Here is a 27,215-nt window from a genome sequence, read left to right as displayed (position 1 = left end):
CCTCTCCTGAAATACTCTGTACTGCTGTGGCCCCGCCCCCTGCTCACATTCACATTCAGCTTCTGTAGGAAGAACTCCAGCAGGCTGCTGCTCAGCTCCAGGGCGCGCTCTCTTTCCTGCTCCTTGCTGGATCGGACCCATGGGTTCAGGATCTGCAGAGAAGAAACTGAAAATAAGTTCTGCCCCCCTCCCCCCAGCCAAGTACCCTGCCCCCCTCCCCATCTGCACCTACCCGAAACATGTCGTCCAGGCCCTGTGGGGTGAGGTTCCAGGAGAGCAGTCCCCTCAGCAGATCCTTCAGAGCCTCCAGCGTGTCCCGATAGAGCGTCTGCGGAGAGAGCAACGTGTAGTGGCCTGAGACTGTGTCCACAGTGGGTCAAACCCCGGAGCGCACCCCACCGGGCGTCAAACCCCGGAGCGCACCCCACCGGGCGTCAAACCCCGGAGCGCACCCCACCGGGCGTCAAACCCCGGAGCGCATCCCACCGGGCGTCAAACCCCGGAGCGCATCCCACCGGGCGTCAAACCCCGGAGCGCACCCCACCGGGCGTCAAACCCCGGAGCGCACCCCACCGGGGCGTCAAACCCCGGAGCGCACCCCACCGGGCGTCAAACCCCGGAGCGCACCCCACCGGGCACCAAACCCCGGAGCGCACCCACCACGCACCAAACCCCGGAGCGCACCCCACCGCGCACCAAACCCTGAGGCGCACCCTGGTTTGGTACCCGGTGGGGTGCGCTCCAGGGTTTGGTACGCGGTGGGGTGCGCTCCGGGGTTTGGTACGCGGTGGGGTGCGCTCCAGGGTACCAAACCCTGGAGCGCACCCCACCGCGTACCAAACCCCGGAGCGCACCCCACCGCGTACCAAACCCCGGAGCGCACCCCACCGGGTACCAAACCCCGGAGCGCACCCCACCGGGCACCAAACCCCGGAGCGCACCCCACCGCGTACCAAACCCCGGAGCGCACCCCACCGCGTACCAAACCCTGGAGCGCACCCCACCGCGTACCAAACCCTGGAGCGCACTGTCAGTTATTGTGGGCCCCAAAATGAATCCCCAGGATGAGGTCAGGACATGTTGTATTCTCAGAAGGCCCAAATAAAAAGCCCAAAATATCTGTAGAAATGTGAATGTTTGAAATGTAGACAGAAACCAAGGGGTCAGGCAAACAAGATATAGAAGCCATAATACCAAATATATCATAAGATTTAGTTATGATAATTATACAAATATATATATAATTTAGGAATATTAACCCCTTAAGGACCAGGCCAATTTTATTTTAGCATTTTCGTTTTTTCCTCCATAACTCCTTTATATTTCCATCTACAGACCCCTATAAGGCCTTGTTTTTTGTGTGACCAATTGTACTTTGTAATTAAACCTCTCATTTTACCATTAAATGTACAGCAAACCCAAAAAAAAAAAATTAGGGAGGAAATTTAAATGAAAACCAAAATTTAGCACATTTTGGAGGGTTTTGTTTTAATACAGTTTACGGTAAAAATGATGTGTTCTTTATTCTGTGGGTCAATACGATTAAGATGATCCCCATGGCTAGATACTTTTATATTTTTGAACCGCTATAAAAAAAAAAAAAAAAAATCTAAAACTTTTTGTACAAAATCAGTAATCTAAAAATCGCCCTATTTTGACCACCTATAACTTTTTCATTTTTCCGTATATAGGGCGGTATGAGGGCTCATTTTTGGTGCCGTCATCTCTATTTTTTATCGATACCACATTTGCATATATAAAACTTTTATATGATTTTTTATAAATTTTTTTTAAATAAAATGTGACAAAAAAGCCGGTGATGCTTTTTGGGGGGTAAAATGGAAAAACTTAATTTTTATTTTTATTGGGGGAGGGGATTTTTCACTTCTTTTTTTTACTTTTTATTTTTACATTTTTCTATTTTTTTTTTTTTTTTTTTTTTTTAAATATTTTTACACTTTTTATGTCCCCATAGGAGACTATCTATAGCAATCATTTGATTACTAATACTGTTCAGTGTTATGCATAGGACACAGCACTGATCAGTATTATCGGTGATCTTCTTGTATTGTCTGCTCGATCTCAGACCAGAGCAGAAGACGCCGGGAGACGGCCGGAGCCAGGTGAGGGGACCTCCGGCCGCCATGCTGGACGACCTGATCGCTGCGGCAGCGCTGTGGGCGATCCGATCATCTATTTTATTATGCGCATTGCCGCAGATGCGGTGATCTGTACAGATCACCGAATCTGAGGGGTTAATGGCAGACATCCACCCGATTGCGGATGTCGGCCATTACCGGCGGGTCCCCGGCTGCTGATAGCAGCCGGAACCTGCCGTGTATGATGCGAGCACCGCTCCGATGCTCGCGGTCACACACAGGACGTAAATGTACGTCCTGGTGCGGGAAGTACCACCAAGCCGGGACGTACATTTACGTCCGTGGTCGTTAAGGGGTTAAGATATTGGCCATGCAGATTGAACATGTGGATTAAACTATTTTTTTATTTTATATTTTGATACATAATATTCATCTATTTGAGATGAGTAACGAATCGGTGGATATTATCCTGATCTAATTGGACAGGGACATCTAATAGTTTATTTAATTTATGCAACTTATTTATATGTAAAAAACAAAAGGCAATGTCCAGCGTGGAAGATCAAGCAAGGCTGCGCACTGTGGCCGAAACGCGTCACCTGTTCTTCATGTTGGCTAATTGTTGAATAAACTTCTGAGAATTGCTTGGACTTCCACACTGGACATTGCCTTTTGTTTTTTGCTGTTACTCTGGATCGAGGGTCCGGTCCTCGTGTGACGGAGTGGGCGAGAGGGAGAGCTTCTTTATATGTCACATGATACATATATCATAGTTAAGTTAATCACACATAGAATATACGGTTATAATTAATGATTAGCTGTGATGTCATGGGATTAGACAGGTGACTCCATACACACACCCTCCCCCCGCCATCTTTGGATGATCTGATATTTGTTTGGGTGGATCTATAAAGCGCATCGGTCATGAACTCCAGACTATATAACCTACACAGCCTTTGTACAGCACCGTATTTACCTTATTTCTGACGGCTTTTATCACCCCAAAAAATACTTTTGATCGCAGCCACACACAGTCGGATAGGCGTGGCACGAGGTACCGTTTGCTCCGCCGCCGCCACGCCCACCCATGTACGTCAGCACTGGGACCGCTGTGTGATTGACACAGGTCCCAGCGCATGCGCCTCAGCTAAGAAGCGCCACAGAGTATGATATCCAGGCAAGCGCTCACTCCCGCCGCCGTAGTGTGCCTGCGCAGTGCTAGAGGCAGAGAGCGCACGTCCTCTCTGTCTCTAGTAACGGGGACTGTCCTGCGCGCAGAAGAGAAGAAAGAAGAAGCAAGAGGATAGCCGGCACGGAGTACAGTACATAAATTATAAAAGGTGCATATCTGAATAAACTTGTTTTTTGGCTGAGCTGAGGGGCGCATGCGCTGGGACCTGTGTCAATCACACAGCGGTCCCAGTGCTGACGTACATGGGTGGGCGTGGTGGCGGCGGAGCAAAGCGTACCTCGTGCCACGCCTATCCGACTGTGTGTGGCTGCGATCAAAAGCATTTTTTGGGGTGATAAAAGCCGTCAGAAATAAGGTAAATACGGTGCTGTACAAAGGCTGTGTAGGTTATATAGTCCGGAGTTCACGACCGTTGCGCTTTAAGATAGAAAACAAGCTAAAAGCAGGTGTAAGGAGGACAGAGGAAAAGCACTGCAAAAGATAGCAAGAGGAGGCATCACAGATCCTCATTACTGAAGTTCCTAGAGGCTACCTGAAGGGGCGGAGCCATGAAGAGCCCGGGGGAGAAGTTTTTCCCATAATCCTCTCTTCTCTGATCACCGGTTATGACTACAATAGTATAGAGACAGAGCTTCGTTTTGCCAGGATCTGTGGCGCTGAACAGGACACACAGAGGGAAGGTAACAGCCAACAGGTTTTAATTAGTGATCATGCAACGCGTTTCGCTGCGCATGCGCAGCTTCATCAGGCAATGAAGCTTTGTCTCTATACTATTGTACACAAATCCAGGAAGGCTCCAGACGGACCCCTGTTCAACTACACACCTTTACCATTGTTGTGTATGTTGGTGCACAACCCTTTTCGGTAAGCGGTATGGAATCCTCCAACATCCTATACCCTTACCATTTACGTTACTCCACAGGGAGCGCCTTTGCTTTTTTCCCTTTTCAGTTATGACTACATGAGTTTCCATGGACCCCAGGAAGCCATCTTTCCTTTATCCATAAGTACAGCTATGCATACACTCGGTAAGATACACAGGTTTTTATTTGATTAAGTTACCTCATTTATAATGTGGATGGAATTATATAATATAGATGAGCAGACCTGACTTTATATACTCTCCATATTGAGATAGTAATAGTAGTTAATAAGCCACACCCTCTTCTACTGCAGATGAACGGCTTGTGTCTTATCTATATCTGAGCAGTCACATGATGAGATGTATAGGTAGTATTTAGACCACACCTCCTTCTACTGCAGATGAAAGGGGCGTGTTATCAGTGCAGTCACATGATGAGATGTATAGTATATAGGCCACACACCCTTTTACTGCAGATGAATGGGGTGTGTCTTATATCAGTGCAGTCACATGAGAGCTATAGGTAGTATATAGACCACACCCCCTTCTACTGCAGATGAACGGCGGCGTGTCTTATCTATATCAGTGCAGTCACATGATGAGATGTATAGGTAGTATATAGACCACACCTCCTTCCACTGCAGATAACCGGGGCGTGTCTTATGGGGATCAATGCAATCACATATTGCATAGTCTATGGATCTTTCTCTGCTCCACCCCATGATATAATAATTCCCACAAGGAAACTTAATATATAGTGTATAGATCACTACTAATTAGGGAGACTTAAATTAAGTACCGTAACTTACCAGAGATAGTTGTGGTTAGAACTGGGCGGGGTTTACTCCCATTTTATATATTATATATAAATATATAATAATAATAATGTGATCTGATGCTCTCTATGCAAAGTAATTAGAGATGAGCAAATTTACAGTAAATTCGATTCGTCACGAATTTCTCTGCTCGGCAGTTGATGACTTATCCTGCATAAATTAGTTCAGCTTTCCGTTGCTCCCGTGGGCTGGAAAAGGTGGACACATTCCTAGGAGACTCTTTCCTAGGACTGTATCCACCTTTTCCAGCCACCGGAGCACCTGAAAGCTGAACTAATTTATGCAGGATAAGTCATCAACTGCCGAGTCGAGAAGTTTGTGACGAATCGAATTTACTGTAAATTCGCTCATTTCTAAAAGTAATATACTGATATCTGAAGTATAATAAATAACATCCTAATGTATCATTGATTTATATCTGACATTATATATTATATATCATTTATATTATGATCTGTTTTTATTACTCTTTGATGTAAATCAATTGTAACCAATAAATATACATATAATGTTTATAATAATTGCGTCATTTTATTATATTGCAAAAGTAACTTCTACCACTACTATATAGAACTCGTATCTGGGAATATGGTCCGGCCCAGATATGGTGAATCGCATTGTTTGTATATTTTTGGCAATTCATGATGGTCGTAATATTAAATATTTTTGTTGGCCATAATTCCTAATGAGTTAATACCCTGACATAATGGAGGCACTGTGGACCCCACCCTGGACCGCACCCACCATGGACCCCACCCTGGACCAAATCAACCATGGACCACACCCACCATGGACCAAATCAACCATGGACCACACCCACCATGGACCCCACCCTGGACCAAATCAACCATGGACCCCACCCTTAACCAAATCAATCATGGACCACACCCTGGACCAAATCAACCATGGACCCCACCCTGGACCAAATCAACCATGGACCACACCCACCATGGACCACACCCTGGACTGCACCCACCATAGACCACACCCACCATAGACCACACCCACCATAGACCACACCCACCATAGACCACACCCACCATAGACTGTGTCCAGGACAGCACCCACCATGGACCGAACCCACTATGGATCACACCCACCATAGACTTTATCCAGGATTGCACCCACCATGGATCACACCCACCATAGACTGTGTCCAGGACTGCACCAACCATGGACCACACCCACCATGGATCACACCCACCATAGACTGTGTCCAGGACAGCACCAACCATGGACCGCACCCACCATGGATCACACCCACCATAGACTGTGTCCAGGACTGCACCAACCATGGACCACACCCACCATAGACTGTGTCCAGGACTGCACCCACCATGGACCGCACCCACCACGGATCACACCCTGGACTGCACCACCCACCATAGACTGTGTCCAGGACTGCACCAACCATGGACCGAACCCACTATGGATCACACCCACCATAGACTGTGTCCAGGACTGCACCCACCATGGATCACACCCACCATAGACTGTGTCCAGGACTGCACCCACTATGCCCCCCCCCCCCCCCCCCCGTCAGCAGTGACCCCCCCCGGTCCCATCCAGTTATCAGGAGTCATGTGACATTACCCTCCCCTGCACTCTTACCTCTTTGTGCAGTTCTCCAATGTTCCCGGTGGAGACTGGTGGCAGCGGGATGACACTGGACAGCGCAGTGTTAATAAGCTCCGCCCTGTCCGCGTCATTCAGGGGCGGCTCCAGCTTACTGGTCGCACATTAAGGAATAACACAGAGGAGCAGGGGCCATGGTTGAGTCTGCCCACCCCATGGGCCATACAGTAGTCACAGGGGCCACATTACTGCTACCCGTCCCCACAACAACCCGTATGGCGGAGCGACCTCGGCTCTACATGGCGGTGGGACCTCGGCTCTACATGGAGGTGCGACCTCGGCTCTACATGGCGGAGCGACCTCGGCTCTACATGGCGGTGCGACCTCGGCTCTACATGGCGGTGCGACCTCGGCTCTACATGGCGGTGCGACCTCGGCTCTACATGGCGGTGCGACCTCGGCTCTACATGGCGGTGCGACCTCGGCTCTACATGGCGGTGCGACCTCGGCTCTACATGGCGGTGCGACCTCGGCTCTACATGGCGGTGCGACCTCGGCTCTACATGGCGGTGCGACCTCGGCTCTACATGGCGGTGCGACCTCGGCTCTACATGGCGGTGCGACCTCGGCTCTACATGGCGGTGCGACCTCGGCTCTACATGGCGGTGCGACCTCGGCTCTACATGGCGGTGCGACCTCGGCTCTACATGGGGGTGCGACCTCGGCTCTACATGGCGGTGCGACCTCGGCTCTACATGGCGGTGTGACCTCGGCTCTACATGGCGGTGTGACCTCGGCTCTACATGGCGGTGTGACCTCGGCTCTACATGGCGGTGTGACCTCGGCTCTACATGGCGGTGTGACCTCGGCTCTACATGGCGGTGTGACCTCGGCTCTACATGGCGGTGTGACCTCGGCTCTACATGGCGGTGTGACCTCGGCTCTACATGGCGGTGTGACCTCGGCTCTACATGGCGGTGTGACCTCGGCTCTACATGGCGGTGTGACCTCGGCTCTACATGGCGGTGTGACCTCGGCTCTACATGGCGGTGTGACCTCGGCTCTACATGGCGGTGTGACCTCGGCTCTACATGGCGGTGTGACCTCGGCTCTACATGGCGGTGTGACCTCGGCTCTACATGGCGGTGTGACCTCGGCTCTACATGGCGGTGTGACCTCGGCTCAGGATGGTCAGGATACACCAGGTAGGAGCAGGCGGAGAGGGCGCGGTGCCGCACAGCTGATTTCAGGTCGTCCACGGGCTCCAGCTTCAGGAACTCCTGCAGGAACACGAGGGGACAAGGGTCACATCTCCAGGGGCCACAGGGGCCCCATCACACACCCCGGCCTCAGACTCACCACCAGCTGGGAGATCAGCTCAGACTTGCGGCTGAAGTGGAAAAACCCGGCCTGCGAGCTGCTGCAGATGGCCAGACCGATCATGGACAGACTCCGGATGAGGCAGAGCTTCAGCGTCACGTCCTGGGGCAACAACATGGAGGAGACCATCAGCGACACCCCAAAAATGTAACCGAGCATCAGGACTCCTCATAGGGATCAATATCATCATCAATATCATCATCATCATCATCAATATCATCATCATCATCATCAATATCATCATCATCATCATCAATATCATCATCATCATCATCAATATCATCATCATCATCATCATCATCATCATCATCATCATCATCATCATCATCATCATCAATATCATCATCATCATCATCATCAATATCATCATCATCATCATCAATATTATCATCATCATCAATATCATCATCATCATCATCAATATCATCATCATCATCATCAATATCATCATCATCATCATCATCATCAATATCATCATCATCATCATCAATATCATCATCATCATCATCAATATCATCATCATCATCATCAATATCATCATCATCATCATCAATATCATCATCATCATCAATATCATCATCATCAATATCATCATCATCATCAATATCATCATCATCATCAATATCATCATCATCATCAATATCATCATCATCATCAATATCATCATCATCATCAATATCATCATCATCAATATCATCATCATCAATATCATCATCATTACAGATGAGCCAACTTACAGGGATTCAATTCTGCACGAACTTCTCGGCTCTGAAGTTGTTTGCTTTATCCTGTATAAATTAGTTCATCTTTCAGGTTCTCCAGCCACCGGAAAGATGAACTAATTTATACAGGATAAAGTCAACAACCGCCGAGCCGAGAAGTTCATGCAGAATCAAATTACTGTAAGTTCGGTCGTTGTCGTCGTCATCATCATCAATATAATAATCATCATCATCATTATTATAATAATAAATCATCATCATCAATATATTAATAATCAATCATCATCATCATCATCAATCATCATCATCGTCGTCGTCATCAATATAATAATCATCATCATAATAAATCATCATCATCATCATAAATCATCATCATCATCATAAATCATCATCATCATAAATCATCATAATAATAAATCAACATAATAAATCAATATAATAATAATAATTTTATCTATGATGATGAATATAAAACGTGAGAATAAGACAGAGGAATTATCAGCAATCACCCCCATCCTGACACTACAACCCCCACCGTCCCTGCTCCTCTGAGAATAATACTGGGTTGGGGCCCCTGCATTTCTGGGGTGTCTCAGTCACAGTCTCGGGGGCCCCAGTATTTCTGGGGTGTCTCAGTCACAATCTCGGGGGCCCCAGTATTTCTGGGGTGTCTCTCAGTCACAGTCTCGGTCGGGGGCCCCAGTATTTCTGGGGTGTCTCTCAGTCACAATCTCGGGGGCCCCAGTATTTCTGGGGTGTCTCTCAGTCACAATCTCGGGGGCCCCAGTATTTCTGGGGTGTCTCAGTCACAGTCTCGGGGCCCCTGTATTTCTGGGGTGTCTCTCAGTCACAATCTCGGGGGCCCCTGTATTTCTGGGGTGTCTCTCAGTCACAGTCTCGGGGCCCCTGTATTTCTGGGGTGTCTCTCAGTCACAGTCTCGGGGCCCCTGTATTTCTGGGGTGTCTCAGTCACAGTCTCGGGGGCCCCTGTATTTCTGGGGTGTCTCAGTCACAATCTCGGGGGCCCCTGTATTTCTGGGGTGTCTCTCAGTCACAATCTCGGGGGCCCCTGTATTTCTGGGGTGTCTCAGTCACAATCTCGGGGGCCCCAGTATTTCTGGGGTGTCTCAGTCACAATCTCGGGGGCCCCTGTATTTCTGGGGTGTCTCTCAGTCACAATCTCGGGGGCCCCTGTATTTCTGGGGTGTCTCTCAGTCACAATCTCGGGGGCCCCTGTATTTCTGGGGTGTCTCAGTCACAATCTCGGGGGCCCCTGTATTTCTGGGGTGTCTCAGTCACAATCTCGGGGGCCCCTGTATTTCTGGGGTGTCTCTCAGGGCCCCAGCTCTCTCTCTGTTTCCAGGATCATGTTATCTGACTAAGAAGCCACTCTGCCCCCCGGTGGTGACTGTAGAGACTGCAGCTCCTGACTGAGGAGAAACATAGAACATGATGTCACTGCGGCCGAACTCATGTGACCTGCACAGCGCATCCTGGGGTCCTGATCCTCCCCCCCCCCCCCCCCCCCTCAATACACACACTCACCTGCCCCCCCCCCACACCATAGAACACCACCTGCCCCAATGCTCCCCAACCTGTGTCCTCCCACTCCCAGACCCCAATACGCACAGACCAATCAGTATTATGGTGGGCGCACTCCTGCACATCTTCTCATACTTCACCTGTATATGGCGCGTTCTCCATGAGGCAATGGCGTCCAGCGTTGTCACGAGAAAGACAAGCACAATATAGCGGAAAAGGAGGCCCCGCCCACTCCCCGTGTTAGTTATAAAGTTATAAAGCGTGAAAGAATTAGTCAAGCACTCAGAATTAGGAGATGTACAATACCCTGCACTGTTAGGCTCCACCCACCCCCAACCCAAGATCCGCCCACCGCCAATATAAAGACCCGAGATCCGCCCACCGCCAATATACAGACCCGAGATCCGCCCACCGCCAATATACAGACCCGAGATCCGCCCACCGCCAATATACAGACCCAAGATCCGCCCACCGCCAATATACAGACCCAAGATCCGCCCACCGCCAATATACAGACCCAAGATCCGCCCACCGCCAATATACAAACCCAAGATCCGCCCACCGCCAATATACAGACCCGAGATCCGCCCACTGACAATATACAGACCCAAGATCCACCCACCGCCAATATACAGACCAGAGATCCGCCCACCGCCAATATACAGACCCAAGATCCACCCACTGACAATATACAGACCCAAGATCCGCCCACCGACAATATACAGACCCGAGATCCGCCCACCGCCAATATACAGACCAGAGATCCGCCCACCGACAATATACAGACCCGAGATCCGCCCACTGACAATATACAGACCCGAGATCCGCCCACCGCCAATATACAGACCAGAGATCCGCCCACCGACAATATACAGACCCGAGATCCGCCCACTGACAATATACAGACCAGAGATCCGCCCACTGACAATATACAGACCAGAGATCCGCCCACTGACAATATACAGACCCGAGATCCCCCCACCGCCAATATACAGACCAGAGATCCGCCCACCGACAATATACAGACCCGAGATCCGCCCACTGACAATATACAGACCAGAGATCCGCCCACTGACAATATACAGACCCAAGATCCGCCCACCGACAATATACAGACCCAAGATCCCCCCACCGCCAATATACAGACCCAAGATCCACCCACTGACAATATACAGACCCAAGATCCACCCACTGACAATATACAGACCCAAGATCCGCCCACCGACAATATACAGACCCGAGATCCGCCCACTGACAATATACAGACCCAAGATCCGCCCACCACCAATATACAGACCCAAGATCCGCTCACTGCCAGTCCCCAACCCAGGATCCACCAATCCAACCCAGGATCTGCCTTTACCCAACATTAACCCCTCCCCCAAATTCTACACCCTCCTCCATATGGCTCCACCAAACACATAACACCCCCCTTAATATGGCTCCACCCACCAACTAGCCCCACTTTCCCAGCATACCCCTGGCCTTGATCTCATTAACTACTGCCACCCCTTCAGCTTCCACCCCTCATCTCACTATGACCCCAATCATCCACCTAGCAGTAGTCAGCGGGCAGCAGAGAGACATGCAGCAGGGGGCGCCACACACTGTACCTTGGGCTCTACCTTTATCCCCAGAACCTGAGGGGTAAATCAGGAGAACAGAGAATTAGGGTCAGCAGAAGGATCAGCAAGGGAAGGGGAGTGAAGGAGGGACATCAACAGGAGCAGCAGGGGCACTGGAGAGGACGTCTCTACTTAGAGCCTCTATGGTGGAGAGGACGGAGGCCAGCCGAGCACATGGGTATGATATAAGGGAGGCTGGAGGCTAGCACAGGACATGGGTATGATATAAGGGAGGCTGGAGGCTAGCACAGGACATGGGTATGATATAAGGGAGGCTGGAGGCCAGCACAGGACGTGGGTATGATATAAGGGAGGCTGGAGGCTAGCACAGGACATGGGTATGATATAAGGGAGGCTGGAGGCTAGCACAGGACATGGGTATGATATAAGGGAGGCTGGAGGCCAGCACAGGACATGGGTATGATATAAGGGAGGCTGGAGGCCAGCACAGGACATGGGTATGATATAAGGGAGGCTGGAGGCCAGCACAGGACATGGGTATGATATAAGGGAGGCTGGAGGCCAGCACAGGACATGGGTATGATATAAGGGAGGCTGGAGGCCAGCACAGGACATGGGTATGATATAAGGGAGGCTGGAGGCCAGCACAGGACATGGGTATGATATAAGGGAGGCTGGAGGCCAGCACAGGACATGGGTATGATATAAGGGAGGCTGGAGGCTAGCACAGGACATGGGTATGATATAAGGGAGGCTGGAGGCTAGCACAGGACATGGGTATGATATAAGGGAGGCTGGAGGCTAGCACAGGACATGGGTATGATATAAGGGAGGCTGGAGGCTAGCACAGGACATGGGTATGATATAAGGGAGGCTGGAGGCTAGCACAGGACATGGGTATGATATAAGGGAGGCTGGAGGCCAGCACAGGACATGGGTATGATATAAGGGAGGCTGGAGGCCAGCAGAGCACATGGGTATGATATAAGGGAGGCTGGAGGCTAGCACAAGGGTATGATATAGGAGAGGATGGAGGCTAGCACATCGGTATGATATAAGGGATGCTGGAGGCTAGCACATGGGTGTGTATGATATAAGGGAGAATAGAGGCTAGCACATGGGTATGATTTAAGGGAGGATGGAGGCTAGCACATGGGTATGATATAGGGGAGGATGGAGGCTAGCACATGGGTATGATATAAGGGAGGATGGAGGCTAGCACATGGGTATGATATAAGGGAGGCTAGAGGCTAGCACATGGGTATGATATAGGGGAGGCTAGAGGCTAGCACATGGGTATGATATAGGGGAGGCTGGAGGCTAGCACATGGGTATGATATAGGGGAGGATGGAGGCTAGCACATGGGTATGATATAGGGGAGGATGGAGGCTAGCACATGGGTATGATATAAGGGAGGCTAGCACATGGGTATGATATAAGGGAGGCTAGCACATGGGTATGATATAAGGGAGGCTGGAGGCTAGCACATGGGTATGATATAGGGGAGGATGGAGGCTAGCACATGGGTATGATATAAGGGAGGCTGGAGGCTAGCACATGGGTATGATATAAGGGAGGCTGGAGGCTAGCACATGGGTATGATATAAGGGAGGCTAGAGGCTAGCACATGGGTATGATATAAGGGAGGCTGGAGGCTAGCACATGGGTATGATATAAGGGAGGCTAGAGGCTAGCACATGGGTATGATATAGGGGAGGCTGGAGGCTAGCACATGGGTATGATATAGGGGAGGCTGGAGGCTAGCACATGGGTATGATATAGGGGAGGATGGAGGCTAGCACATGGGTATGATATAGGGGAGGATGGAGGCTAGCACATGGGTATGATATAGGGGAGGATGGAGGCTAGCACATGGGTATGATATAAGGGAGGCTAGCACATGGGTATGATATAAGGGAGGCTGGAGGCTAGCACATGGGTATGATATAGGGGAGGATGGAGGCTAGCACATGGGTATGATATAAGGGAGGCTGGAGGCTAGCACATGGGTATGATATAAGGGAGGCTGGAGGCTAGCACATGGGTATGATATAAGGGAGGCTAGAGGCTAGCACATGGGTATGATATAAGGGAGGCTGGAGGCTAGCACATGGGTATGATATAGGGGAGGATGGAGGCTAGCACATGGGTATGATATAGGGGAGGATGGAGGCTAGCACATGGGTATGATATAAGGGAGGCTGGAGGCTAGCACATGGGTATGATATAAGGGAGGCTGGAGGCTAGCACATGGGTATGATATAAGGGAGGCTGGAGGCTAGCACATGGGTATGATATAAGGGAGGCTGGAGGCTAGCACATGGGTATGATATAAGGGAGGCTGGAGGCTAGCACATGGGTATGATATAAGGGAGGCTGGAGGCTAGCACATGGGTATGATATAAGGGAGGCTGGAGGCTAGCACATGGGTATGATATAAGGGAGGCTAGAGGCTAGCACATGGGTATGATATAAGGGAGGCTAGCACATGGGTATGATATAAGGGAGGCTAGCACATGGGTATGCTATAGGGGAGGATGGAGGCTAGCACATGGGTATGATATAGGGGAGGATGGAGGCTAGCACATGGGTATGATATAGGGGAGGATGGAGGCTAGCACATGGGTATGATATAAGGGAGGCTGGAGGCTAGCACATGGGTATGATATAAGGGAGGCTGGAGGCTAGCACATGGGTATGATATAAGGGAGGCTGGAGGCTAGCACATGGGTATGATATAGGGGAGGATGGAGGCTAGCACATGGGTATGATATAAGGGAGGTTAGAGGCTAGCACATGGGTATGATATAAGGGAGGCTGGAGGCTAGCACAAGGGTATGATATAAGGGAGGCTAGCACATGGGTATGATATAGGGGAGGATGGAGGCTAGCACATGGGTATGATATAAGGGAGGTTAGAGGCTAGCACATGGGTATGATATAAGGGAGGTTAGAGGCTAGCACATGGGTATGATATAAGGGAGGCTAGCACATGGGTATGATATAAGGGGCCTCACCTTGGTGTGGAAGTAAAGGAAAATGTTGCGCAGAATATCCGATTCAATCCGCGGCAGCACAAGCTCTGTGGGGGCGTAAACCGCCACGTAACCATAACACAGGACGAGGGCGCTCTTTATCTTCTCCAGGTCACAATCTGCCCGATCCTGTGGAGAGAAAGGACACCGGCTTATAATATACAGCACCTATAATAACCCAGATATATACCACATCGATCTTGCCAGATGATGGGAGGACAGTGAGGGGTCCAGAGGGCAGAGCTATAAGATCATGAGAGGGAGTGAGGCGTCAAGAGGGCGGAGCTATAAGGTTGAGGCAGGGAGTGTTTTTAAGTATAGCACCAGTGGTGGGAATGTAGGGGGGTGTATGGCACCGGACGAGGGGGATGTAGGGGAGTGTATGGCACCGGACGAGGGGGATGTAGGGGAGTGTATGGCACCGGACGAGGGGGATGTAGGGGAGTGTATGGCGCCGGACGAGGGGGATGTAGGGGAGTGTATGGCGCCGGACGAGGGGGATGTAGGGGAGTGTATGGCGCCGGACGAGGAGGATGTAGGGGAGTGTATGGAGCCGGACGAGGGGGATGTAGGGGAGTGTATGGCACCGGACGAGGGGGATGTAGGGGAGTGTATGGCGCCGGACGAGGGGGATGTAGGGGAGTGTATGGCGCCGGACGAGGGGGATGTAGGGGAGTGTATGGCGCCGGACGAGGGGGATGTAGGGGAGTGTATGGCGCCGGACGAGGGGGATGTAGGGGAGTGTATGGCGCCGGACGAGGGGGATGTAGGGGAGTGTATGGCGCCGGACGAGGGGGATGTAGGGGAGTGTATGGCGCCGGACGAGGGGGATGTAGGGGAGTGTATGGAGCCGGACGAGGGGGATGTAGGGGAGTGTATGGAGCCGGACGAGGGGGATGTAGGGGAGTGTATGGCACCGGACGAGGGGGATGTAGGGGAGTGTATGGCACCGGACGAGGGGGATGTAGGGGAGTGTATGGAGCCGGACGAGGGGGATGTAGGGGAGTGTATGGAGCCGGACGAGGGGGATGTAGGGGAGTGTATGGCGCCGGACGAGGGGGATGTAGGGGAGTGTATGGCACCGGACGAGGGGGATGTAGGGGAGTGTATGGCACCGGACGAGGGGGATGTAGGGGAGTGTATGGAGCCGGACGAGGGGGATGTAGGGGAGTGTATGGCACCGGACGAGGGGGATGTAGGGGAGTGTATGGCACCGGACGAGGGGGATGTAGGGGAGTGTATGGCACCGGACGAGGGGGATGTAGGGGAGTGTATGGCACCGGACGAGGGGATGTTGGGGTTGTATGGCCCCGGTGGAGGGGATGTTGGGGGTGTATGGCCCGGAGGAGGGGATGTTGGGGGTGTATGGCCCCGGAGGAGGGGATGTTGGGGATGTATGGCCCCGGAGGAGGGGATGTTGGGGATGTATGGCACCGCAGGAGGGGATGTTGGGGGTGTACGTGCCCGGAGGAGGGGATGTTGGGGGTGTACGTGCCCGGAGGAGGGGATGTTGGGGGTGTATGGCCCCGGAGGAGGGGATGTTGGGGGTGTATGGCCCCGGAGGAGGGGATGTTGGGGGTGTATGGCCCCGGAGGAGGGGATGTTGGGGGTGTATGGCCCCGGAGGAGGGGATGTTGGGGGTGTATGGCCCCGGAGGAGGGGATGTTGGGGGTGTATGGCCCCGGAGGAGGGGATGTTGGGGGTGTATGGCCCCGGAGGAGGGGATGTTGGGGGTGTATGGCCCCGGAGGAGGGGATGTTGGGGGTGTATGGCCCCGGAGGAGGGGATGTTGGGGGTGTATGGCCCCGGAGGAGGGGATGTTGGGGGTGTATGGCCCCGGAGGAGGGGATGTTGGGGGTGTATGGCCCCGGAGGAGGGGATGTTGGGGGTGTATGGCCCCGGAGGAGGGGATGTTGGGGGTGTATGGCCCCGGAGGAGGGGATGTTGGGGGTGTATGGCCCCGGAGGAGGGGATGTTGGGGGTGTATGGCCCCGGAGGAGGGGATGTTGGGGGTGTATGGCCCCGGAGGAGGGGGTTGTTGGGGGTGTATGGCCCCGGAGGAGGGGGTTGTTGGGGGTGTATGGCCCCGGAGGAGGGGGTTGTTGGGGGTGTATGGCCCCGGAGGAGGGGGTTGTTGGGGGTGTATGGCCCCGGAGGAGGGGGTTGTTGGGGGTGTATGGCCCCGGAGGAGGGGGTTGTTGGGGGTGTATGGCCCCGGAGGAGGGGGTTGTTGGGGGTGTATGGCCCCGGAGGAGGGGGTTGTTGGGGGTGTATGGCCCCGGAGGAGGGGGTTGTTGGGGGTGTATGGCCCCGGAGGAGGGGGTTGTTGGGGGTGTATGGCCCCGGAGGAGGGGGTTGTTGGGGGTGTATGGCCCCGGAGGAGGGGGTTGTTGGGGGTGTATGGCCCCGGAGGAGGGGATGTTGGGGGTGTATGGCCCCGGAGGAGGGGGTTGTTGGGGGTGTATGGCCCCGGAGGAGGGGGTTGTTGGGGGTGTATGGCCCCGGAGGAGGGGGTTGTTGGGGGTGTATGGCCCCGGAGGAGGGGGTTGTTGGGGGTGTATGGCCCCGGAGGAGGGGGTTGTTGGGGGTGTATGGCCCCGGAGGAGGGGGTTGTTGGGGGTGTATGGCCCCGGAGGAGGGGGTTGTTGGGGGTGTATGGCCCCGGAGGAGGGGGTTGTTGGGGGTGTATGGCCCCGGAGGAGGGGGATGTTGGGGGTGTATGGCCCCGGAGGAGGGGGATGTTGGGGGTGTATGGCCCCGGAGGAGGGGGATGTTGGGGGTGTATGGCCCCGGAGGAGAGTTGGTTGGATTCTCCCTGACACATTGTGACGCTGTGCAGCAGTGTGCAGTAGCCTCCGGCAGACATGTGCTGTGGTGGAGATGATCCTACGCCCCCGGCCTCCGGTGCTCACAGGTCAATTCCTGGGAGAGGAAGCGGCGGCCATGTTTTCCAGCATCACAATAACATCGGAGTCTGCTATGTCCATTACTGCAAGGTCTGAAGATCGAATTAACATTCCGCACAAGGAGCGTCACCCGTACAGAGGGGGCGCGTGCCAGCGCGTACACAGCCCTCCACCACGCCAGCGCGTACACAGCCCTCCGCCACGCCAGCACGTACACAGCCCTCCTCCACGCCAGCACGTACACAGCCCTCCGCCACGCCAGCGCGTACACAGCCCTCCGCCACGCCAGCGCGTACACAGCCCTCCGCCACGCCAGCGCGTACACAGCCCTCCGCCACGCCAGCGCGTACACAGCCCTCCTCCACGCCAGCACGTACACAGCCCTCCGCCACGCCAGCGCGTACACAGCCCTCCGCCACGCCAGCGCGTACACAGACCTCCGCCACGCCAGCACGTACACAGCCCTCCTCCACGCCAGCGCGTACACAGACCTCCGCCACCGCGTACACAGCCCTTCGCCACGCCAGCGCGTACACAGACCTCCGCCACTGCGTACACAGCCCTCCGCCACGCCACCCTCCGCCAGCGCGTACACAGCCCTCCGCCACGCCAGCACGTACACAGACCTCCGCCACCGCGTACACAGCCCTTCGCCACGCCAGCGCGTACACAGACCTCCGCCACGCCACCCTCCGCCACGCCGCCACCGCGTACACAGCCCCCCGCCACGCCACCCTCCGCCACCGCGTACACAGCCCTCCGCCACCGCGTACACAGCCCTCCACCACGCAGGCACCGCGTACACAGCCCTCCGCCAAGGCAGCGCGTACACAGCCCACCAGCATGTAACCATCCCTCCGCCACGCCAGCACCGCGTACACAGCCCTCCGCCACACCAGCACCGCGTACACAGCCTGTACACAGCCCGCCGCCACGCCAGCACTGCGTACACAGCCCGCCGCCACGCCAGCACTGCGTACACAGCCCGCCGCCACGCCAGCACTGCGTACACAGCCCGCCGCCATCGCGTACACAGCACTGCGCCATCTACTGCAATATGTCGCCCGATCAGCACATCTTGACACTACTACCCCCAGCATACACACAGGAGCCTCATCATCTGACAACCAGGATGTCACACACCGACAGGTCCTGTATAGGGAGGGGGTCCGCACACACCGACAGGTCCTGTATAGGGAGGGGGTCCGCACACACCGACAGGTCCTGTATAGGGAGGGGGTCCGCACACACCGACAGGTCCTGTATAGGGAGGGGGTCCGCACACACCGACAGGTCCTGTATAGGGAGGGGGTCCGCACACACCGACAGGTCCTGTATAGGGAGGGGGTCCGCACACACCGACAGGTCCTGTATAGGGAGGGGGTCCGCACACACCGACAGGTCCTGTATAGGGAGGGGGTCCGCACACACCGACAGGTCCTGTATAGGGAGGGGGTCCGCACACACCGACAGGTCCTGTATAGGGAGGGGGTCCGCACACACCGACAGGTCCTGTATAGGGAGGGGGTCCGCACACACCGACAGGTCCTGTATAGGGAGGGGGTCCGCACACACCGACAGGTCCTGTATAGGGAGGGGGTCCGCACACACCGACAGGTCCTGTATAGGGAGGGGGTCCGCACACACCGACAGGTCCTGTATAGGGAGGGGGTCCGCACACACCGACAGGTCCTGTATAGGGAGGGGGTCCGCACACACCGACAGGTCCTGTATAGGGAGGGGGTCCGCACACACCGACAGGTCCTGTATAGGGAGGGGGTCCGCACACACCGACAGGTCCTGTATAGGGAGGGGGTTCGCACAGTGACAGGTCCTGTATAGGGAGGGGGTCCGCACACACCGACAGGTCCTGTATAGGGAGGGGGTTCGCACAGTGACAGGTCCTGTAAAGGGAGGGGGTTCGCACACACCGACAGGTCCTGTATAGGGAGGGGGTCCGCACAGTGACAGGTCCTGTATAGGGAGGGGGTCCACACAGTGACAGGTCCTGTATAGGGAGGGGGTCCGCACACACCGACAGGTCCTGCATAGGGAGGGGGTTCGCACACACACCGACAGGTCCTGTATAGGGAGGGGGTCCGCACACACTGACAGGTCCTGTATAGGGAGGGGGTCCGCACACAGTGACAGGTCCTGTATAGGGAGGGGGTCAACACAGTGACAGGTCCTGTATAGGGAGGGGATCAACACAGTGACAGGTCCTGTATAGGGAGGGGATCAACACAGTGACAGGTCCTGTATAGGGAGGGGGTCCGCACACACTGACAGGTCCTGTATAGGGAGGGGGTCCGCACAGTGACAGGTCCTGTATAGGGAGGGGATCAACACAGTGACAGGTCCTGTATAGGGAGGGGGTCCGCACAGTGACAGGTCCTGTATAGGGAGGGGATCAACACAGTGACAGGTCCTGTATAGGGAGGGGGTCCGCACAGTGACAGGTCCTGTATAGGGAGGGGGTCCGCACAGTGACAGGTCCTGTATTAGGGAGGGGGTCCGCACAGTGACAGGTCCTGTATAGGGAGGGGGTCCACACAGTGATAGGTCCTGTATAGGGAGGGGGTCCACACAGTGATAGGTCCTGTATAGGGAGGGGATCAACACAGTGACAGGTCCTGTATAGGGAGGGGGTCCGCACAGTGACAGGTCCTGTATAGGGAGGGGGTCCGCACAGTGACAGGTCCTGTATAGGGAGGGGATCAACACAGTGACAGGTCCTGTATAGGGAGGGGGTCCGCACAGTGACAGGTCCTGTATAGGGAGGGGGTCCGCACAGTGACAGGTCCTGTATAGGGAGGGGGTCCGCACAGTGACAGGTCCTGTATAGGGAGGGGGTCCGCACAGTGACAGGTCCTGTATAGGGAGGGGGTCCGCACAGTGACAGGTCCTGTATAGGGAGGGGGTCCGCACAGTGACAGGTCCTGTATAGGGAGGGGGTCCGCACAGTGACAGGTCCTGTATAGGGAGGGGGTCCACACAGTGATAGGTCCTGTATAGGGAGGGGGTCCGCACAGTGACAGACAGTCTTACGCACCTTGAAGAGGTTGAAAATTCCAGTGTTCTTCTTCATGATGTCAGATTTAAGGAACTCCGACAACTTATCCAAAGCGTCATCCAAGTGATGGGCCGAGCAGATGCCGAAGGCGACAGCAAGACCCTGAGGACACAAAGATCAGCAGCAGAGGTTGGTACGGGGGCACCTCTCCCGGCCGGACATGTCGGGGCACCTCTCCCGGTCGGACATGTCGGGGCACCTCTCCCGGTCGGACATGTCGGGGCACCTCTCCCGGCCGGACATGTCGGGGCACCTCTCCCGGTCGGACATGTCGGGGCACCTCTCCCGGCCGGACATGTCGGGGCACCTCTCCCGGCCGGACATGTCGGGGCACCTCTCCCGGCCGGACATGTCGGGGCACCTCTCCCGGTCGGACATGTCGGGGCACCTCTCCCGGTCGGACATGTCGGGGCACCTCTCCCGGCCGGGGCGTCTTCGGTGCCTCTTTTTTTAAGTATTTATTACCGATCTGAGGCTCTGTTACAAACGGACATTAATGGCTTTTTTCTCACTTGACCGCCCTTAATGCCAGTTATTGGAACGGAGCATAACGGGAGTCATAACGGGCAAAGAGGATCCCATTCACTTGAATAGGATTCCTCTTACGTCCGTTATACCGAAGAAAACGGGAGAAAAAGACGGCGCAAGCACAAATATTTGCTCACACAATCTTCCTAACGGACGTCACCTACCGGGCAGCAACGGCAGTGTGAAAGGAACCCAAGGAGATTCACCTCCCGAATGGCGTTACTGCCGATACTTCTTGTTTCACATGTGCCAATAAACCATTGATACTTTTATTACAAACCAAAACTTTCCGACAGCAGCGCCAAATCCAGTTTCTCCCTTATCCTTAGTGTCCCTCTGTTAGCTCTCCCTGGAAGACTATGGTAACCAATACGGCTGCTGGGATGAAGGAGAAGCCTGGCGCATTATACTGCAGTTGTCCAGTTCATGCTATAAGGTTCTGTCGCAGCCGGTATGGCGGCCCCTACTCTGCAAACGGGGGGAGTAGTAGTGACAGGAGCCGTTACCTCTCTCTCTGCCTCATCCTGGTAGCGGGCTCCGGTCAGCAGCTCCTGCAGCTCCTTCCTCACCATCTCCCGGTTGGCGCAGACGCCCAGGCTGCTCCCGATGCATTTATACAGGAAGCTCTGGGAACGAACCATGAGAGACAAGAAGGGGTAAATATTGTCCGACTGCTGGGCAAAGACCCCCAGAACCACCATCACCACAACCCCGTACATCACCACCACCACAACCCCGTACATCACCACCACCACAACCCCACACATCACCACTACCATTACCACAACCAACATCACCACAACCCCCAACATCACCACCACCACAACAACCCCACACATCACCACCACCTCAACCCCAACATCACCACCACCTCAACCCCATCACCACCACCTCAACCCCATCACCACCACCACCACCATCACCTCAACCCCAACATCACCACCACCACCACCACCTCAACCCCAACATCACCACCACCACCATCACCTCAACCCCAACATCACCACCACCATCACAACCCCCAACATCACCACTACCCCCAACATCACCACCACCACCATCACCTCAACCCCAACATCACCACCATCACAACCCCCAACATCACCACCACCATCACAACCCCCAACATCACCACCACAACCCCCATCACCACAAACCCTAACATCACCACCACAACACCCATTACCACAACCCATCCCTACAACCCCCCAGCATCACCACCACAACAACCCCCACCACAGCCCCCAACATCACCACCATCACCTCAACCACCAACACCACAATCAACCCCACCAAAATCCCCTCAACCACCACCTCAACATCACCACCACAACCCCCAATATCACCACCATCACCTCAACCACCATCACCACCTCAACATCACCGCCTTCACAGCCAACATCACCACCACCACCACCACCACCATCATCTCAACCCCAACATAACCACCCCCATCACCTCAACCACCACCACCACCACCAACTCAACCACCATCACCACAACCAAAATCACCACAACCCCCAACACCCCCACCGTCACCATCATCCCCACAACCACCCCCAACACCACCACCATCACCTCAACCCCCCCACCATCACCACAACAACCCCCAACACCACCACCTCAACCACCCCCAACACCACCACCTCAACCACCATCACAACCCCCAACACCTCAACCACCACCTCAACCACCATCACAACCCCCGACACCACCACAATTACCACCTTCATGACCACAACCCCCAACACCATCGCCACCGCCACCACAACATCACACCACCCCCTCCTCAACTACCAACACCACCACCACCACCACAACCACCATCACCACAACCCCCAACAACCCCACAACCAACATCACCAACACAATTACCACAAACACCACCATAGCCCTCATCATCATCACCACCACAATCACAGCCATCAGCACAGGAGGTCCCCCACCTTCTCCAGAGCAGAGTTGTACCCGTTGAGTTGTTTCCTCATCTCCTGTGACAGCTGACAGATCCAGGCATCATCTGAGACGGCGTGCAGCGAGCCCACCAGGAACTGAGACAGAGAGTGTACAGGACTGAAGACTACAAGACCCCCAGAATCACACTGACCCCTGACCTCCTGATCACTACAAGACCCCCAGAATCACACTGACCCCTGACCTCCTGATCACTACAAGACCCCCAGAATCACACTGACCCCTGACCCCCCACCTTCAGGAGCCGCTCCTCCCACGCAGTCTGCTGATGAAGTTTCTCAGTTGGTTCTAGAAAGGAAGAAAAAAAAAAAAAAGCAGAAACCCAAGGGTTAAGAGTCAGGAGTAGCATAGAACAGGAGGGGTTGAAGGACACCTGCAGCCTAGATACACTACAGGATAGGTGATAAGTGTCTGATCGCGGGGGGTCTGTACGCTGGGACTGCCGTGCAGGAGGAGTGACGTCGCGGCTGACACGCGCCTCCATGTAGTTCTATGGGAGAGGCGGGGATGGAAGCGTTCGCGCCTCTCCCATAGAGCTGTATAGGGGGGGCGTACCGCTACACGCATTACCCGCGGCAATGCCGGGTCCCCATGTGGGAGATCATTGGGGGGGTCCCAGCGGTCGGACCCCCCGCGATCAAACACTTATCCCCTACACTGTGGATAAGTGTATTCATATCTCTGCTTGCAGTCAGGGAACACTGCCTTATCCTTCCATCACATGATAAGAGTAATATCTATATATAATAATATCTGACCTAAGAGTAATATCTATATATAATAATATCTGACCTAAGAGTAATATCTATATAATAATATCTGACCTAAGAGTAATATCTATATATATAATATCTGACCTAAGAGTAATATCTATATATAAAAATATCTGACCTAAGAGTAATATCTATATATAATATCTGACCTAAGAGTAATATCTATATATAATATTATCTGACCTAAGAGTAATATCTATATATAATAATATCTGACCTAAGAGTAATATCTATATATATATATAATATCTGACCTAAGAGTAATATCTATATATAATATCTGACCTAAGAGTAATATCTATATATATAATATCTGACCTAAGAGTAATATCTATATAATATTATCTGACCTAAGAGTAATATCTATATATAATAATATCTGACCTAAGAGTAATATCTATATATAATAATATCTGACCTAAGAATAATATCTATATATAATATCTGACCTAAGAGTAATATCTATATATAATATCTGACCTAAGAGTAATATCTATATAATAATATCTGACCTAAGAGTAATATCTATATATAATAATATCTGACCTAAGAGTAATATCTATATATAATAATATCTGACCTAAGAGTAATATCTATATATAATAATATCTGACCTAAGAATAATATCTATATATAATATCTGACCTAAGAGTAATATCTATATATAATATCTATATATAAAAATATCTGACCTAAGAGTAATATCTATATATAATATCTGACCTAAGAGTAATATCTATATATAATATTATCTGACCTAAGAGTAATATCTATATATAATAATATCTGACCTAAGAGTAATATCTATATATAATAATATCTGACCTAAGAGTAATATCTCTATATAATAATATCTGACCTAAGAGTAATATCTATATATATATAATATCTGACCTAAGAGTAATATCTATATATAATATCTGACCTAAGAGTAATATCTATATATAATAATATCTGACCTAATAGTAATATCTATATATAATAATATCTGACCTAAGAGTAATATCTATATATAATAATATCTGACCTAAGAGTAATATCTCTATATAATAATATCTGACCTAAGAGTAATATCTATATATAATAATATCTGACCTAAGAATAATATCTATATATAATATCTGACCTAAGAGTAATATCTATATATAATATCTGACCTAAGAGTAATATCTATATATAATAATATCTGACCTAAGAGTAATATCTATATATAATAATATCTGACCTAAGAGTAATATCTATATATAATAATATCTGACCTAAGAGTAATATCTATATATAATAATATCTGATCTAAGAGTAATATCTATATATAATATCTGACCTAAGAGTAATATCTATATAATAATATCTGACCTAAGAGTAATATCTATATAATAATATCTGACCTAAGAGTAATATCTATATATAATAATATCTGACCTAAGAGTAATATCTATATATAATAATATCTGACCTAAGAGTAATATCTATATAATAATATCTGACCTAAGAATAATATCTATATATAATAATATCTGACCTAAGAGTAATATCTATATATAATAATATCTGACCTAAGAGTAATATCTATATAATAATATCTGACCTAAGAATAATATCTATATATAATAATATCTGACCTAAGAGTAATATCTATATATAATATCTGACCTAAGAGTAATATCTATATATAATATCTGACCTAAGAATAATATCTATATATAATAATATCTGACTTCGGAATAATATCCGTGTTCTGCTTGGAAATTCCAAGGTGTGACCACGGCCTATGTGAGGAGAACTGAACAAGCCTGACCAGAAGTGAAGCGCCCACAGGACATATCCAATGGCAACAAGGAAAAAACACAACATTAACCCCCAGTGCCCCCCCCCCGTACCTTCTTCCAGGAAGCTGAGCAGTGGGGGGATCTCATGCTCCAGCACTGCCCCACGGTCGGGTGGATGTTCATCTGCATGACGGAGAGAAGACGCAGAGCGGCGGCGTTCCTGCCATCACTGGGCTCCAGGGAGGCGGAGACAGCCTGCGGAGAGGCGGAGACTATTCGCTCAGCATTACTCCAGGAGAAGACATCCCCTCCTCTGTAACTTAAGACTTACCAGGAGACGAGCGAACAACGCGTGGGGGGACGGCAGGGTGACTGCGAACACAAAACGGAGAAAGATCAGGAGGGAATTATGGGAGATGGTTATAGAAGAGACAGAAAGAGGTGGGAGACACAGACAGCAGAGCTCCTAGGGGGCGGGACCTGACATCATGTGATTCACCACACTGCCTGCCACAAGGGAGGATACACGGCGGCACCTCCTACATGATGTGATACACAGCGGCACCTCCTACATGATGTGATACACGGCGGTACCTCCTACGTGATGTGATACACAGCGGCACCTCCTACATGATGTGATACACAGCGGCACCTCCTACATGATGTGATACACAGCAGTACCTCCTACATGATGTGATACACAGCAGTACCTCCTACATGATGTGATACACAGCAGTACCTCCTACATGATGTGATACACAGCGGCACCTCCTACATGTGATACACAGCGGTACCTCCTACATGATGTGATACACGGCGGTACCTCCTACACGTGATACACAGCGGTACCTCCTACATGATGTGATACACAGCAGTACCTCCTACATGATGTGATACACAGCGGTACCTCCTACATGATGTGATACACAGCGGTACCTCCTGCGTGATGTGATACACAGCGGTACCTCCTACATGATGTGATACACAGCGGTACCTCCTACATGATGTGATACACAGCGGTACCTCCTACATGATGTGATACACGGCGGTACCTCCTACATGATGTGATACACGGCGGTACCTCCTACATGATGTGATACACAACGGTACCTCCTAAGTGATGTGATACACAGCGGTACCTCCTAAGTGATGTGATACACAGCGGTACCTCCTACATGATGTGATACACGGCGGTACCTCCTACATGATGTGATACACAGCAGTACCTCCTACATGATGTGATACACAGCAGTACCTCCTACATGATGTGATACACAGCGGTACCTCCTACGTGATGTGATACACAGCAGTACCTCCTAAGTGATGTGATACACAGCAGTACCTCCTACATGATGTGATACA

The 27,215-nt window shown here is 51.9% G+C and overlaps 1 protein-coding gene across 1 annotated transcript in view; it reads right to left on the bottom strand.

The window, feature by feature from the left end:
• Window positions 1-27,215, bottom strand: part of LOC130305946 (maestro heat-like repeat-containing protein family member 1) — a gene marked incomplete at its 5' end in the record, with an annotated part of 78,651 nt that overhangs the window by 6,728 nt on the left and 44,708 nt on the right. Inside the window, 14 exon segments of the mRNA XM_056552050.1 lie at window positions 48-152; window positions 233-328; window positions 6,601-6,718; window positions 7,765-7,844; window positions 7,924-8,046; window positions 11,822-11,848; window positions 14,813-14,959; window positions 20,789-20,911; window positions 21,844-21,963; window positions 23,284-23,388; window positions 23,547-23,599; window positions 25,965-26,000; window positions 26,003-26,108; window positions 26,185-26,225. Coding sequence (XP_056408025.1) covers window positions 48-152; window positions 233-328; window positions 6,601-6,718; window positions 7,765-7,844; window positions 7,924-8,046; window positions 11,822-11,848; window positions 14,813-14,959; window positions 20,789-20,911; window positions 21,844-21,963; window positions 23,284-23,388; window positions 23,547-23,599; window positions 25,965-26,000; window positions 26,003-26,108; window positions 26,185-26,225 — 1,280 coding nt within the window.

The sequence above is a fragment of the Hyla sarda genome, unplaced genomic scaffold (genome assembly GCF_029499605.1).
Source record: "Hyla sarda isolate aHylSar1 unplaced genomic scaffold, aHylSar1.hap1 scaffold_1346, whole genome shotgun sequence".
In the NCBI taxonomy this organism is placed as follows: domain Eukaryota; kingdom Metazoa; phylum Chordata; class Amphibia; order Anura; family Hylidae; genus Hyla; species Hyla sarda.
The sequence above is the reverse complement of the archived record's forward strand: the minus strand, read 5'-3'. Positions and strand labels throughout refer to the sequence as shown.